Raw genomic sequence first — 16,713 nt, 5'->3', positions numbered from 1 at the left:
TGTTTGGGAAATTACAAGCCATTTAATATTGCTGGGGCACAGAAAAAAAGGACAAGGAGGCTGAGACATTTGTTGCCGAAGCTGCAGATACCCGTGTAACCGAAAATACGTATTTTTGTTTGCAGATGATTCTGTGTGTCTACTGTGTCCCTGAAATACATCAATCAGCCCGTCGCTGAAGCAATAGTGGCACACACATTTACGGCGTGATTTTATTTTGGCCTGAATTTATCACAGAAACCGTCCCCGGTTTCGGCTCCTACTTGTCCAGCCCGATTATGCACACCTTGCACTCGTCCCCCTCTGTGCGCCAGTTGTCCTGCTCTGTCTCCCCTTGCACTGCCTCCTCCCAGATCCGTCCGAGTCCTCCTACTGTCTCTCGGGTCGGCATCGTCTCTTAATACCAAGCAATGCCTCCTCCTTCCTGCCGGGAGGGAGCTCACATGACCTCTTCTGAAACAAGCCTCCGGGCTAAGTCCAGGAGCTAAACACAGAGGCTCTGGAGTAAGACAAACCAGGTTCCGAAACCCGGGTCTCTCAGCCAAGTCTCTGTGCTCTTGGGCCAGTCACTTGGCTTCCCCAGGCTTTATCTCCACCTGAGGCTCAGACACGACTGCACTTGTGCGTTCAGGGTAAGGCACGCTGCCCAGAACGTTCGGGAACACCAAAAGGAATACTAAATAGAAAGAACTTCGTGTAGCACCTGGAACATGGTTGCCCTTTTAACAGTCGCTGTTAATCATAAATTCAAATTGTCTAGTGATTCTCATGCCTAAGTCATATGCATACACAGGGCGATTTCATGGGTAGGTACTGACCTTGACTTTGTCTGTTATTCTGATATGCTGTGGGAGGCAGGGCTGCTGGACAAATTCAATGCCAACAATGTCCCCGCCGCCTGAGGTTGGGGGGTGGGGTGGAATTCAGTAAGTCTGGGAAGGAAAAGGAGGCTTTTCTTTTCAGTCTGTTTCTTTCTATAGTTTGATTATTTTAACTTTATCAATACACTGATGTTTTAAGTGTTGGTGGGGTTTCTGGGCAGGGAGATTTGGACTTTTGTTGCTTTATTTGGTTTCCATTTTATATCACTAAATACAAAAAACAAAACAAAACAAAAAAAACCAACCACCTCAACTAATAATCCAAGAAACGCAGTATTTTAGAAGTCATTTGAGAGGCGCCCAGGTGGCTCAGTCAGTTAAGTGTCCGACTTCGGCTCAGGTCGTGATCTCACAGTTCGTGGGTTTGAGCCCCGCACGGGGCTCTGTGCTGACAGCTCGAGCCCGGAGCCTGCCTCAGATTCCGTGTCTCCCTCTCTCTGCCCCTCCTCACTGGCACTCCGTCTCTCTCAAAGATAAACATTTTAAAAAAGTCTTAAAAAGGAAGTGATTCGAGTCTGATTGTTTAGTCGGGATTTTAGGAAAGGGATGATCAGAACGCATTCGTTGGCAGAAAGGGGAAGGAGTGCAGGTTTTAAGGGCAAGAGGACCTTAAACGGCGGATTTGGACCCATTGTTAACAAATGACATAATCTCGTTACACCTTTGTTTCCTCATGTGTGTGAGGCAGCTAATAATTCCAACCACACGAGGGTATTTCCAGAACCTCGATCAGCTACTGGGCATGTAAAGGACCCAGTGCAAACTGTGGCAAACGACGGGCTCTCGAACAGCCCCTGTGATCATTACTATTATGTGCGTGTTGCTGTCCTCACTGCTGGGCTCTTAACAGGTTAGAATAAAGATGCTGCTTCAAATTGACAATTAACTTGGGGTTGGTATTAGGATTAATAGTTAGAGTCTGTAATAGATTAGGGTTAGGATTGAAATTAGAACTCAATTAAGGTTAGAATGAAAACGTACACCGAGGTTATTATTGAGGATGGGGTTAATTAAAACTGGATAATGGAAGCAGAAAACAGTATGAGGAGCACTGGTTTAGCTGGGTGGAAAATTAAGAGGAAAAGCAACGCGGAAACCCACGTGGAGTTTACGGAAAAAGGAAAAGTCATAGCGACAAGAAGGACTCGCAGAGCAGAACCCAGCCGGGTCTTCCGAGGGGCTTCCCACAGGTGCGGTCGCCCCCTCTTGGTGAGTACCTAGTATCCACCCCACTCGGCTGAGGCCCCCTCCCATCCCATAGCAGGAGCACGAGCAGCGAGCAGCGTGGGGAGAGGAATGTCTGGGGCCCACGCAGCTGCGGCCAGCCCAGCACGGGTCCAGACTCACATTCCACACCCCCAGCTCCCCAGGCCGTTGCTGAGTGGACGGGGGCATCGAGGAGCCAGAACCCGCCTTCGCTCCACCCTCCTTCCCTGCTTCCCCTCCGGCGTCCGCTGTAGCGACCAGCTCTTCAGTCCCACAGACAACCCACTCCACACTTTGCGCAAGTCTCTTGGAAGTGCACGTTGTGTGTCACCGCGTCTCCGAGTGGAGAGTCACCGTACGATCACAGTCCAGCATGGATACTTCGACTTTACCTCTTTACGTGACGGGGATCGTCCTGGTAGGTCAGTCTTGCTCTGTGAAACTCTGCTCCTAGTGAAGGGGAGCCTGTGAGCTGCGGGGCTGTGCATTGCACAAAGGACATTAAAATGATTGCAGGCAAGGTGTGGTTCCCAACGGAGACATCCACATCTGCGGGAGAAACTACCCTTCCGCTCAGACGCACGGGACTGAACAACTCGTCAATTCGTATACGGCTCGGAAGGACTGACCATGAGTCTCCTCGTTCCTCCGGCCCCCGAGGGCCCTGTCTGCCTCCTCGGTCCAACATGGGTAGCCCCTTTTCTGCACAGCTGTGTGAATGCAGGAAGTCCCTAAACTTCTCCGGGCCTTCCCTTCCTCATCCGTTCACCAAGGGGCATGAAGCAGGTAATCTGGAAGGTCGCTTACAACTCTCACACTCTTGCATTCTACGATTCCAAAAGCCAATGACTGCTTCGTATTCCCAGGGCCTAAAGTGCTGCCACACTGATACCGATGATGCAGAAAAGGGGAAAGGAGCCAGTAGGAAGAGAGGGTTGCATTCTCATTCGCTACCTCTTCATACCGGCTCCAAAACGGCTCTCTTCCTACCCTTGGTCTTTATCCCACGCGGTTACGGTAGAGGGTGGGGCCAGACCAACAGCCGTTAGAGAATTAAGTGAGGACAGGCAGACGGGGATCGCGGTGGAGAACCAGATGGAAAAGACGATTAGTTGGAGGCGCTTGGGAACTAATCCCCTGTCCTGCCGTCCCCATCCGGCGCCCGTCCCCTGTCACTCCTGCGACACTAACCTGTCCTCTCTTAAGCCCAGCCAGATGATCTCTAAGGCTTCTCCTAGCCGCAAAGATAATACTCTTTAGCCATCAAGACCCTTTAACCAGGAGAGCCTGATCCTTCCCTCTGAAGCCCCATTCTCTCTGAAAACACAGCCACTCTTTCTTTCTCTCTGTACGACTCAACTCATGCCAACCTGGCCCCACCACCATCTGAAAGGCCAGGCTCCCTTCCTGGCCTCTCCTCGCTCTTGCATTCTGGTCTGCACAGGCTTCAACCGCACTCCTCTCTCCGTCGTCATCTCACAGAGGCTTTTAAGATGTCAGGGAGTCACTGAAATAGGAAAGCAAGCAAGTCAGACAGCCCGTGATAGCCCCAAACTTCTGCAAGTAAGTCTAACTAACTCAGGAAACACGCAAGAGGCAGGCACAGCTCTTCCCCCAGATCACAGAGAGATTCTAGAAACAGAAAAACAGTGGGACAGAGTTCTGACCACCTTGAAGGATCTTCCCGGAGAATATGCACTGGCCTCTCTATCATCGACTAACATTTATATGGAGCTTTACCAGTTACAAAGCACTTCCCACATCCTTGTCCTTGAATTACTAGGTGACAGACATCTACGTCCATCCCAGAGGGCTGGGAGTTAGAAGACATGCACTCATGGTCTCACGGGACCCGAAGACACTTCAGAGATCCTATCGCCCCTTAACCTAACCACCACTGTGTTTTCTACTGATGACTGGCAGTATGGCCTTGGGAGGGTAGTTAATCCACCTTGGACCTCAGCTGCACCTGTACAAGAAGGGGTGGGACCAAATATTTTTACAGAACCCTAATATGTCTAAAACTCTTTGATTCAGAGAGTCTAAAATTTAGGAATGCCCCCAAAGCTAAGGCTGAGCAACGCCGACTTCGAGGGGCCTCTGTCTGAGATGCACCAAGACCCTTCCAGAGACACTCAGGTCACAAAGAATACGGTCAACCCCAGGGACGTGGGACTCTCTTCATCAAGCATGAACCCCCTGCCTCTCTCACCCATTCTATATATTGGCCTCAGGGACAAGAGCCACACTAGCCCCTGAGGCATTGCTCCTGAAGGGGGCATCTTCCTGAGGGTCTGCAGATCAGACCATTCACCCAAGAACCTGACTGACTAAAACCTGAGAAGGAAGGGCACGGTCCTCTGAAAGATTAAGAAAAAAGAACAAATACTGGGAGGAAGGGGAGGACAGAGAGGATGAAGCGGGGCGGGGAGGGGGGACGCTCCGAGTTGCTTTGTAGATGGCTCGGTTGGGCAAGAGTCTGAAGTGAAATCAGGTGTCAGAGGGGGAGTCACTTTCTGGACAGGGGATTGAGGGACTGGTGGCCTGGAGGGCTGCAGGAAGAAGCCTTTCAAGGGAAATTGCCCGGGGCCGCACACTGTTGCTGGACAGGGGACTAGGGGCTCTCGGGTCAGAGGAACTGGGGACGTGTGTGTGTGTGTGTGTGTGTGTGTGTGTGTGTGTGTGTGTTTGGGAGAAAGGTCAGGGTAACTGGCTACCCAAAGGGAGATGTCGCTGGGCACGCTGTTGATAGGGGATCCCCGGTCGCCAAAAGCGGGAGGGCGGGGCGGGAGGATCTCGGGCCGGTGGGCACGCCCTTGCCCGGGCCTGCAGTGGCCGCTCTCGCCAGCTGGCCCAAGGCCCTGCCCGGCTCCCCTCCCTCCGCCCCAAGCCTAAGAGGGGCGCGCGCAGGGTCCCACTGCTGAGCCAGCTCCCTCCCCGGGCTCCCCACCCGCGCCCGGCTGGCAGAGCTCCCGGGGGAGAAGGTGGAAGGCACCACGAGGGCGCGGAGGGGGTGCGGGAGGCGGGGGGAGTGGGGAATGCGGCAGCTTGGCCCCCCCGCGACCGGCCCAGCCCCCCGCCGCCCCCCCTCCACCTCCAGCCGAATGGTTCGCTCCGAGCGCCCTATTTAATCCCCGCGACTGCAGCAGCGCCCGGCTCCCTCCCGGTCCCCGCCTCGGCCCCGGGCTCCGAAGCGGCTCGGGGGCGCCCGGTCGGCCAGCGTCGTCGCCCACCGCCTGCCCAGCCCCCCCCCCCGCCCCCGGGGACCCAGGCTCGCCAGCGCGCGCAGCGGGGAGCCGGCCGGGACGCGCCATGGGGGGCCCCTCCGCCCTGCCCCTGCTACTGCTCCTCGCCAGCTGCGGGGCGCCCGGCGGGGCCAACCTCTCCCAGGACGGTGAGTTGGGGGTGGGGGCGCCGGGCGGGGGCTCCGATCGCGGCGGGGGCGGGGGCGGGGGCGGGGGGCAGCCTGTGGGCTTTGTCTGGAAGCGGGGGGTTCGGGTCGCCGCCGCCGCCGCCACCGCCGTTGTAGCCGGGCGGGTCCGTCCGGGCATCCGTGCCGCTGTGCACCTGCCGTCCGCCTCGCGATGTGCGTGTGCACCGGGCCCGGGCGGCTCGCGGCCGCCCCGGGTCTGGCCGTGCCGCTGCCCGTGTGCGTGTGTCTGGGTGTGCGCGTCTGTGTTGGTGTCTGCCTGTGCGTTTGTGTGTCAGTATCTGTGTGTATGTCTGTGTCAGTGTGTGTTGGGGGCGGAGTGAGATCTGTCGCCGTTTCGGTCCGGGCGTGTGTCGGGGTTTGTGTATGTCTGGAGGGGCTGGGGAGCCGGTGCAGCCCCCCCCCCCCAACTGCTGTATGCAAACATCGCTGCCACCCCCCGCCCGCCCCCACCCGCGGCGCAGCTCCAAGTGGGCAGGGAAGGGTCCTGGGTGAGGCTGCCGAGGGGGGCGTGGGCCAGGGGGGGGGGGGGGGGGTGCCAGGATGGCAGTGTCCCTAGCGGTGGCAGCAGCTGGGAAAAGAAGCCCAGACAGGAGCGGAGGAGGTGGGGGAAGGTTGGGCAAAAGGAAGCATCAAGATATTTGGGAAGGAGGATGCCCAGAAAACCCAAGGCTGTCCTGGGCTAAGCACGGATCTTCCCAGATTTGGGGTGGGGTAGCTCGCCCGGCCCACTTTGCCCCAGGTGGGAACTCCAGCCTGCTCGGGTTTGTAAGGGTAAGAGACAAGGGAGAGAGTGGGGGGAGCAGGGAGGCGGGGCCAGGGTGAGGGGACTTGGGGAAGAGCCCCTCCCGCCCAGGACCCGGCTATGTAGGTCAGCGCTGTGGGGGCCCCCTCAGCTTTCTTAAAGGCAGCTGACGGTTCATGGGGTGGCAGGGGACAGTTTGTGGGGAGCCCAGGAAGGGAGCCACGGCTCACAGCCTCAGGTCCCCGGAGGTGGGAGGGCAGGCAGTGGAGGGACTAACGGAATGCATCCTCAGACCAGTCAGAGGAGGGCTGGGCTGCGGTAGGGGGGAGAGGGGACGGGACCTCTGCGGAGCACAGGGATGTGGGGAGAGTGAGGGGGAGGGTGGTGGCTATGCCCGGCCAGATGCCAACGAAAAACAGAGAGAACCGCAGGGGAGGAGAAAGGGGAGGCGGCTCCTGGGCTGTGGACCCAGTGGCCAGCAGGGATGGGCACAGGGCCAGGGCGGGGCGGGGGTGGAGAGGGGAGGGGTTGCAGCTGGGGAGGATGATGTAAAGAATTTCATCTGAAGAAAACAGGCGAGCAGCCTGGGTGCTGGAGGAATCACTCCGTCTCCCCTGACCTCCGCTCTCAGGCCTGTCTGGGTCATGATAAAGGAGCTTCGGCCGGCCAGCGTGAGCACCCTGGGGGTCCATTCCCTAGGGCTGGCTGACTCCTTCCACCAGATACCCATCAACACCCTGAAGGGAGTCACCACTGAGACAGCAGCCCCTCCCCTGGGCAGAATCCCCCTTCCCCAGAGGACCACACTGAGGACCCTACTGGCTGAGGAGGTGAGGGGGGGGGGGTGGTCCCAAGGGCCAGCCGGGTGCACGGCGGCAAGGACAGGCTGCCGGGTGTATGTGCCCCAAGAAGGATCCTCTTCTAGGCCTTGACTTCCAGCTACAGCCCCCGCCTTTTCATCCCGCTAGCTGCGTTCACCATAGACAGTGTGACCCAAACTGCACCTGCTGGGCAGTGGGGACTGACGGCCCCAGGCTGGGACCTAAACAGAAAGGAGTCACCCCAGAAAGCTGGGAGCACTCCAGCTCTAGGATGTAAACACTGGAGAACAGAGTAAATCTATATCCTAGCCAAGTCTCTCTTCACCAACCACACGATTTCGTCTTGGCCCTCGATTTGGGGGCCCAGCCCTCACCCAGATGTAAGGTTGAGAGGAAGAGAAATCCTCTGTCCTCGTATTTATAAACATTTCCTAGCAGTGCTTGAGGGGGAAGAGGGGAAGGCACTAACTTTAGAATGGAGAATTTCCAGAGGAGAGGTTGGGAAGTCAGGGATGGGTGGGGAGGGAGGTCTGTTCCCAAGGAACAGTCAAATCGAGCCTCATTTTCCTCGCAGAGCATTATCTGTCTCGATAATGGACATCCGTTTGGTGTGCAACGTCTCAGGACTTACTGATGTGGAAGACACACAGCCACACACGATCTTTAAATGAATTCCACCTCTTAGTTTCCAGACCTAAGAAGGGCCTAAGAAGCTCTGATGTGGGAGGTGGGAGCACAGATTTGATGCCCATGGATGGTGGTCTGGATGGCCATTCTGACCAGGGTCATGCCAAAGATGTGCCCAGTGCCCCTGATGTGGCCTGGGTCCCCTGGCAGGGAGCCAGGCAGTACATAGCTTCCCGGATAATGTTTGCCCCGAACAAGGAGATGCGGTGTGAAAGTTTAAGGACAAGATACCCTAATACACTAATGTCTGAGTAGTCAAGGGTGTGTGTGGAGTGGCTCTTTCCATGCAGAAAGAAAACAGACCTCGTGTGCGGCTGGGGTATATAGCTCCCTAGGGTACGGCATCAGGTTTTTAGGGTTCCTAAAGCTGAACAGGGACTGAGAGGCTACGGAAGGGCAGCAGACGATCTCTGAACCTGACCGTGCGTGCTGTGGCTAGAGGCCCAGGGCCACTTTGGACATTCGGTTTCCCACCTGCTCCTTCTTTCTCACATTCCTCCACTAGCACTGGTAGAGTGCTGGCAATTCCAGGTTTGCTGGATGCGACACCTGTGAACTTCATGTGTCCTGTGCTGAGCTCGGGTAAGCTCAACGTTCACCACTGTGCACAGCCTTCCTTGGGTTCTTCCTTGTCAACTTACTTCCAGCACCCTGTGAGTTGCCCTAGCATAGAGCGGATGGGTGGACAGCCTGCTTTGCTTCAGCTCATAGCAATTCAACCTTGTCCCGCACTGCCCCATACATGAATGTCTTTCCCTTCCCAATGACCTTCCGTCCACTGCCATCCATTCTTCGGCCCCCTGGCCAGGTGCCCAGTGGAGAGCTTGTGCCCAATGTGCCAAGAAGTCCAGCAGGCACTCACTCTAGAGCTGCCCACGGGTCTGCCTGGCAGGCCTCTACCGTCCTGCTGCTTCCTTCTTGCAGCTGTAACTGTTCTGTTCCCATGCTCTTCCTGGTTGCAACTCCAGCCCTCGGGAAGGACAGATGTGCTCTTCCTGGCACAGAGAAGTTGAGGCCTTCAGAGAGACCCCGGTACAGCAGAACTTAGCTAACTCCACGCAGAACCAGTCTGTCTGACCAGGGCCCCAAGCTGTGGCTCACTCACTGGCTACCCAGAGCCACACCCAGAACTCTACCCTCCCTGAGCCTGAGCTCTCTCTGGGGCCAAGCAGCACTGCTGTTTTCCGGGGTTCCTTCCAGGACAGTGGTTTTCTCACTTTTATTTTTAAAGATGTGACATTCCTTCATCACGTAAGTAAAACAGACCAAAGGAGAATTACTCTTGCTGAAAGACAGACCAGTAGCCCTTTCACCCTTCTCCCTGCCCCCCACCAACACTGCCTAAAATCCCTATGCCCTGGGGCTCTGCCACACCCAGCCTGGAGTCCTCCGCTCTAACCTGACAGCAAGGGAGCCAGCTCGCTGGCCTCAGGCTCTCTCTCTCTCTCTCTCTCTCCTTCCTCTCCCAACTGAGCAAGACCGGAGACCCAAGTCTAATTTCAAGAGTGCCTTGTTGGAGATATTCCCTGTTCACTTGGAGAGTGACTCACAGTTCTGCAGCCATAAAATTTCACAGATGGCATCTTTTTGGTGTTCTGGTCACTTTGAAACAGCAGACTGGGTAGCTGTGTGATTGCTCTGTAAATCCCTAGATTCGATTTGGGGACTCCTTGCTCATACAACTTGCTTGTAGTCCACATGATATGCAGAACAGGACCAAAGGCTGCTTGTCCTTCCTTAAGTCATATGCTAGGAATAATATCTTCATAGTCATCACCAGAGAGCCCTGGGGGGCTGTGAGTAGTCACATTCTTTGTTGTTTCCTGCTCCAGTAGGCTGCACACTGGCTCTACAATCTCTGTGTTGTCATCTGCTTCTGAGTAACAGAATGTCACCCAAGGACAGTAACCTGGGTTCCAGATTCTCCAGGAAAGTAACTGGTGGCCTGGACTACCTCCTTACTGACTACTGAGTGAAAAATCCCCAGGGCGTTAGAAAGTTTGGGTAATCGTATCTTCACCTTCCATCCCTCATGTTAAAATTTAGCATTTCCTGATTCACCATTGGCTATAGGCCCATATACTGGAACATTTTGTTTCCTGGATGAAGTCATGTCCTAAAGGTCTATCCATAAACTCTGACAATAGCAATCCCCATGGGAATGCTTATGAGCGATCAAGAGAAACAGACCATCAGAAAAAGAGCCTGGAGAGGCAAGCCATCAGAGAAAGATTTGGGTCTCTAAAAACTCCATCAAATTAAGAATAAACACTCCATATGTAACTGTAAAGCAAAAAAAGAATAAATCTCAGAGCCAAAGGCCAGCCTCCTCCTCTAGGATCAGCAGTAGTGATGAGTCTTTACAAAGTCAGAACCAGCTGATGTTCAGGGTTCCTATAACCCGAGTAAAAACCCAACCCAATCCTGTTATAACTAGCCCTGAGAAACCAAGATTTCCAGAGTCTTGAACACATGAAACCGTTGAGATTTTTGCAAAATAGAGGCTTAGTAAAGCTACATATTCTTCATTGAAGGAACAAGTACTGAAGAGAGAACCATTTGCCCCTTTACCAAAATTCCTCTAAGTGTAAAGAGACTGACCAAATGTCCCAACTAATGTCCCAAAGACAAATGCCTTCTTTTTTTTTTTTTAATTTTTTTTTCAACGTTTATTTATTTATTTTTGGGACAGAGAGAGACAGAGCATGAACGGGGGAGGGGCAGAGAGAGAGGAAGACACAGAATCGGAAACAGGCTCCAGGCTCCGAGCCATCAGCCCAGAGCCCGACGCGGGGCTCGAACTCATGGACCGCGAGATCGTGACCCGGCTGAAGTCGGACGCTTAACCGACTGCGCCACCCAGGCGCCCCGACAAATGCCTTCTTAAGAGGACTGATCCACCCCTCTTTTCCATGCACGATGAAGACTGGACTATTCACAGCAATTGTGGGTGCTTCAAGGCACGATGACTTTGATACACTTCATACCCCATCTGGTGATAAGCACACTTTGATTTTCTCATGCCCTAGTGTCTCTGAGGAGACACAGACTTTGTGGCACTATTTCCCTAATTAGAAGAGATACTGGTTAAAGCAAATGAAAACCCCCTCCACCGCCACTAATACCTACGTAATTGTCGTAATTACTAAGGTGCATGTTGACAAACTCAGTCTCGTGGCGGTCTTGACTGTTTATATAATTTTGGGTGTATAGGTGACAGGTTTAAACAAAGCACTTAAGGAGGCCTTTTAGAGCAAGTGATGGGTATAGCATGATCCTAACAGTAGTCCTGATGTCTGTTCTTTCAGTTTGACTCCTGGAGAGCTAGCGCCTTAACCCAGGATCCCTGTTCCCCTGCTCTTTGCAGAACAAACTGGAGCTTTGAGCTCTCCATGGTGCTAACCCCCCACAAGCCACCCCAGGCCCTTCTTGCTGCTCTCCGTGGTCCTGCTCTCCCTCCACCTGTCATGACCTCCACTCTCTAAGGTGCCGCTCCTTCCCTCCCCCACCAGGAGCACACACGTGAACCTGGCTATGATCCCTGACCGGCTCGACTAGAAAGAGGGGAACAAGCCTTGAGATATAGATATGAAAGGTCCTCACAACCATCTATACAGCTGTAGGAAGGGCACAGAACGAGCAAGTAATACTGAGGTTGAGAAGATGTGCTGTTTGAAATGCTCAGGAGACCAGGGCCTACAGTGACCTCAGATGGCCTCCAAAGAACTGGATGTTCCGCCATAAATGGAGTCACAAATTAAAAACAGGACTACACATAGTTATGCTTGAGATTGAGATGGTATTGCTCATAATCTGGTGTACCACATATACCCTATAAATGTGGGATGCAAAATGAGCCCTACTCAATTTGTTAAGTACGCCCTTCTTAGCCTGATGACCAACACAAACTGTCCTTTCATGGTGCTAATTTTCTCTTTTCCTTCAACCTTAGCAGTAAATATAAAGATAATACACACTCATGGGTTATCCGAGTAGATAACAGAGGAATTTAATATATGAGACACATCGGAAACAAATATCAAAACCCTGACTCATGCCCCCCCCCATCTTTACAACCATCTTGTACAGAACTAAATGGCTTTAAATGCAACCATCCTATCCCAGAGCCCAAGTCCTTGGCTGAATCTCAGGAAGCGCATCTTTAAACTGGACTCTGCTACTCTTTCGGGGTATCTGCCAATAAGCCGATGACGTCAAATGCGGCAAGGAGCCGAGAATGCTCAGCCCCTGCCAGTCTGAGACTAGACAGCCTGTTCCTCCCATAACATCAGAACTACACACGCCGATCTTCCCCTAAATGCTGATTTCCCCGTATCAATTTCTTAGTCATAGTTCATATAAGAGTTAACACTTGTGAATGACCTCCAGCAGAATCCAGTTGGGGGGCAGGCTTCCAAGATGAATCTCCAGGGCCCTTCTTCCATTTCCTCCTGTGAAACAAGGAGAAACTTCGTTCCTCAAGGACAGGTAATGGAAGTGATTTATCTCCATGAGCGAGCCTTCAGGAAGACAGACTTTGGGTTACAGTAACAGCTGGAGTATCTCCTATCTACTCTTCTCCCTGAGCCCCGTTCTCATGAACAGGAGACGTGTTTCAGAAAGGATTCTAACGCAGGTCTTCCAACATTTTTTTTCAAAATGCGTATCATTCTTCTACGTGAGCTCTTACCTCTGGGATTCCTTAACCCTCTCATCTCTCTGTCTCCTGAAGATCTCCAGGAGAATGATAAGAAGCTAAATAATACAAGGAACTAAAATGTAGTCTTCTCTGAGGGTTTATTTTCCCTTACCCCAGCTAGACCTGCACTAATTGTGTATTGATTGCTAATTATAAGCACCTTTGGCTCATCTACTTCCAGTTCAGGGTCAGAAGGGTCAGAAGCATCACCTTGCCCTAGGGAAAAAAAGAAAAAGAAATGAAGGCTGCTATCTCAGCCATTCATCTCCAAGCTAACCACTACCTAGCTCTGTACTTCCTTCATGTAATCCCGGATATTAGCAAGGCAGGCTGGAGAACGAGTACTTCCCACACCAGATTTCCTTGTGAATATGCAGATCCTAGCTTCCCGCATTTATTTGTCTTCTTCTGTTGCCCAGATTCTTTGCTTCCAATCCTGACTCTAGAATTCCAGCCAAACCCTCAGACAGGGTACAAAAGCTCCAGAGGGTGAACAGGTTTCTTGAGTCTCTGACTTAAATACCTGAGACTTCTTAGAAACCCAGCAAGACTCTAATAAATACATCGGTGACAAGTAACCTGAGACTTAGCACGGCCTAGATCAACCTCTGAAGAGCCCAGGGCCAAGTTCTCCTGTTATTATGAAGCGATGGGCCAGTTTGGCCATCTGCTCCCAATCATTTGTCCTTCGGCAAATGCAAAAATGACAGGACAATTGTACTCATTCTTACTAACTCTTACTCTAATTCCTCAAGATGATGAAATCTTTCCAAAGATGTATTATATGTTTTCTCCTCTCATCTCTATCCTATCATCTCAAACAAATATAAAAACCACCACCACTAAGCCCCTGGGCCTCACATATTCTCATTTATCCTCCACGGCTGCTTCATGCCAACTCTCTTCTGGTTTCCAAGCCCTGGAGTCCAGTGTCAGTGACAGATGGCCTGAGCCTCAGCCCTGGGGAGAAAAGGATTCTGTCCCTCTCCTGGGGAGTCTGAGCAGAAGAGGGAGCTTGAATTCTGCTTTGGGGAGCATCTCTGAGTTTAAGCCATATGGTTTTCTGGAAGTCAGGGGTTCTGACTAATAATGGGCTTGTGAAAAGGGCTCTGTATCTGGGTCATAAGAAAGGCTGTGTATTTGTGTCAGAAAAAAAAAAATAAAAACAGATATGAATAGTGGAAGCTGTAGCCTGTCATGTGTGTTGAGGGGCACAGGCTGAATGAGAAAGAGGGTAACTAGGTTGGGATGTGTACACATTTTGGAGAACAAAGTTGAGTACATACCCTCGTCAGAGAGAAGATACTCAGTGAAGGCTTAAGAAAAGAACAGGAGATCGGTGGGTCCCCATTCTGGGGACTGTGAGGTCTGCAGACTCGGAAGAAAATGTCTGTTTCACAGAAGTGTTAGAATCCCCCAGCAAGGCACAAAGTAACGCTAATCGGACAATGTGCCACCCTCTGGAAAATACATTTTTTAGGTGAGAAACGGGAAAGGGAAAAGACTAAATCTGTTAGGATGAGGGAGGGGGCTGGAGCGGTGTAGGCGTGTGGAGCAGAGCACGGTTTTCTTTATGTCACGCTCCTCACCGCTGCCCTGAACCTGCCATCCACACCTCGACTCTGATCACCCAGTGAAGGGAAACGGTAAAAACAAGTCCGTAAAACCAGAACCAGCAGAGATGAATCCTTTCTTGCCTGACTTCTAACAAATTAAACTTTTTCACAGCATTGTTTCCCCCCACACACCAAGCCATCAGCCTGAAATATCTAAAGTAGGACATAACGAGCAAAGCAGATAAGTAAGTTGAGCCTGTTGAGAAAGGGGTCCATCCACGCCCTTGAGCAGGCACGGAGGGTCTGCGGCCGGGACTGCGGTCTCTCCTCCCCAGGGCGCCCACTCTGTTTCTCCCCCACGCCCCTGCCCTACTTTGCCCCTTCCCAGTTTACGGGAAAGCCCCTTACCTTCCCGTAAACATATTTTCCCATGAGCTAGACAGAATTCTGCCTTCACTTACCCCACACTGCCTCTGTTACATTTCCTTTCCCAAGCATTTTCTAAGATGGGAGAATGTTTCCCAGTTCTACGCCAGCAAGGTAAATTTAGGGAAGGAGCGTGAAGTGTCTGCGCTTGGTTCAGGGGGACGTGTAAGAGTTCAGACCAAGCCCGGCTTCCTGACTGCTGCATCAATCGGCATGCAGACCCCGGGTCGCACCTGTCCTGATGTCTGTGTGTATGAGCGGGAATGAGGAGGTGGGGTCGAAGGGCGCTCCGAAAAACAGTTCAGAGCTACCACCCACGGGAATGATGTCATGCCCCGCCTTCCGAGCTGCACAGACCCCAGCCACTCTCCCCCAAGCTCTACTGAGACATCCTCTTTGCTCTGCCCCATCCCCTCCCAGCCTCTTAGTGCAGAACACTAGACGCTTGTCCAGAGAACACAGCCTAGTCCTGGAAGGACAAGAGCTAAGGCTGGGAAGGGGCTCTTTGGGGATCAGATCCCCTTCCTCTCTGTCTCCCAACTGCGGTTCTTGCGACAACACAGTATTGGCTACGGAGGGGCTTGTTTTGGTTGGGGGCCAGCCCAGGGCTCCCTCCCAGTGCTAATGCACCGAGAACACTGACTCAATAGCAAATCAAAGCAACAGCTGTCCCCACCTCCTTCTCTGCCACCCACTTCTCAGTCTCCGCTCCTCGGAATCTTAACTAAGCCTCTGAGGGGCCCCCTCAGCCTACCACAAGCCCACTTCTGCCTCCAGATTATTCTCTCTCCTCAGCTCCAGAATAGGACACGCTCCTCTGCTTTCTCCTCTCTTGGAGCCGGTTCCCTCCTCACGGTCAGCTCAGCATCCCGCAGCCGGCCCCACCAGATGCCAGCACACGCATGCGCACACAGCCTGTCCTCAGTCAGCCTTTTTAACAGCTCCGGGCATGGCAGTGCCTTCTGCCCCTTGCTGTCCTCTTTTGTGAGAGCCGGAAGCAGCCAGTCAGGCCCTGAGTCTGTGAAGATGCCCTTCTTCACAGCTGCAGGAGCCCCCACCCCACCTCACTCCGCCTCTAACCTGCCTGGCACTTAGGAGCATTTCCCTCCCTTGAGGTCTGGGGTCCTGGGGGGCTTCACTGCAATACACAGAGCCCTGGGGAGCAGGGGGGGGAGGGTACATGTCACGGAAAGTAAAATCATACTAGCTGACAACTTAACCTCTGAATTCATTGGCCCACAAGGCTGCTATCAAATGACAGGAACCACGGGAGATGGGCTTCTAACCACGGCTCCCAGACACTGCCTGTGTGACCTTGCACGAGTTCCCTAACCTCTCTGAGCCGTGGTTTTCCTTCTTTATTTTTTTTTTTAAGTTTATTTATGTATTTTGAGAGAGAGAGGCTGGGGGAAGAGCAGAGAGAGGAGGACAGAGAGAACGAATCCCAAGCAGGCTCCCCGCTGTCAGGGCAGATTTCAACGTGGGGCTGGGTCTCACATACCGTGAGCTCATGACCTGAGCCGAAATCAAGAGTCAGACGCTCAACCCATTGAAGTGTCCCTGATTTTTCTTCTTTAAACTGAGATTTGTGGGGCACCTGGGTGGCTCAGTCAGTTAAGTATCTGACTTCAGCTCAGATCATGATCTCACAGTTCGTGGGTTCGAGCCCCACATCGGGCTCTCTGCTGTCAGTGTAGAGCTCTCTTGGGATCTTCTGTCTCCTTCTCTTTGCCCCTCCCTTGCTTTCTCTCCCTCCCTCTCTCTCTCTCTCTCTCTCTCTCAAAAATAAATAGACATTTAAAAAATGAGATTTGCCCTGGATGCTACCTCGCATTCTTATCGGCTGTAAAAGTCTATGCTTCTAAGAATGATAGAGGGGAAATATTTGGGGGAAAATTAGGCATAACAGAAGGAGGAGAGGAATAACTGAAGTGTGGCAGTAGGGAATCAGAAAGGATATCAGTTCCGTCTGATGGAATCAAAAAGATCTTAGGATTACCCACCTCTGGCCATTAGGGGTCAGTAGAAAGTGACCAGACATGCAAATTGATGGCTGGGTTTTCGGAAATAGACAAAATATATTTATTCATGACATGTCGAAGCTCACTACTTTTTTTCTAACATTTGGATACAGCAAAACATTTGGAATAACTAAATTTGTCTGGGGTGGGGTTTTGTTTGTTTGTTTGTTTTTGTTTCTTTGGGGGGGCTTTTTTGGTTTTAGTGAAAAGAGGGTTAACACACAGATAAGCTTTTTGTTTT

The 16,713-nt window shown here is 52.5% G+C and overlaps 1 protein-coding gene across 2 annotated transcripts in view; it reads left to right on the top strand.

Moving 5' to 3' along the window:
* The first annotated feature begins 5,294 nt into the window (after nucleotides 1-5,294).
* Nucleotides 5,295-16,713, top strand: part of CADM3 (cell adhesion molecule 3) — a 29,333-nt gene continuing 17,914 nt past the window's right edge. The window contains exon 1 of one of the 2 annotated variants that reach the window (XM_040452484.1): nucleotides 5,295-5,481. In XM_040452484.1, the coding sequence (XP_040308418.1) occupies nucleotides 5,400-5,481 (82 nt within the window). In that variant the 5' untranslated portion in view covers nucleotides 5,295-5,399. The remainder of the gene's footprint in view (nucleotides 5,482-16,713) is intronic. The other variant, XM_040452486.1, reaches the window with a different exon arrangement.

The sequence above is a fragment of the Herpailurus yagouaroundi genome, unplaced genomic scaffold, assembly GCF_014898765.1.
Source record: "Herpailurus yagouaroundi ecotype Mexico unplaced genomic scaffold, PumYag 207, whole genome shotgun sequence".
NCBI classification, from domain to species: Eukaryota; Metazoa; Chordata; class Mammalia; order Carnivora; family Felidae; genus Herpailurus; species Herpailurus yagouaroundi.
The sequence above is the reverse complement of the archived record's forward strand: the minus strand, read 5'-3'. Positions and strand labels throughout refer to the sequence as shown.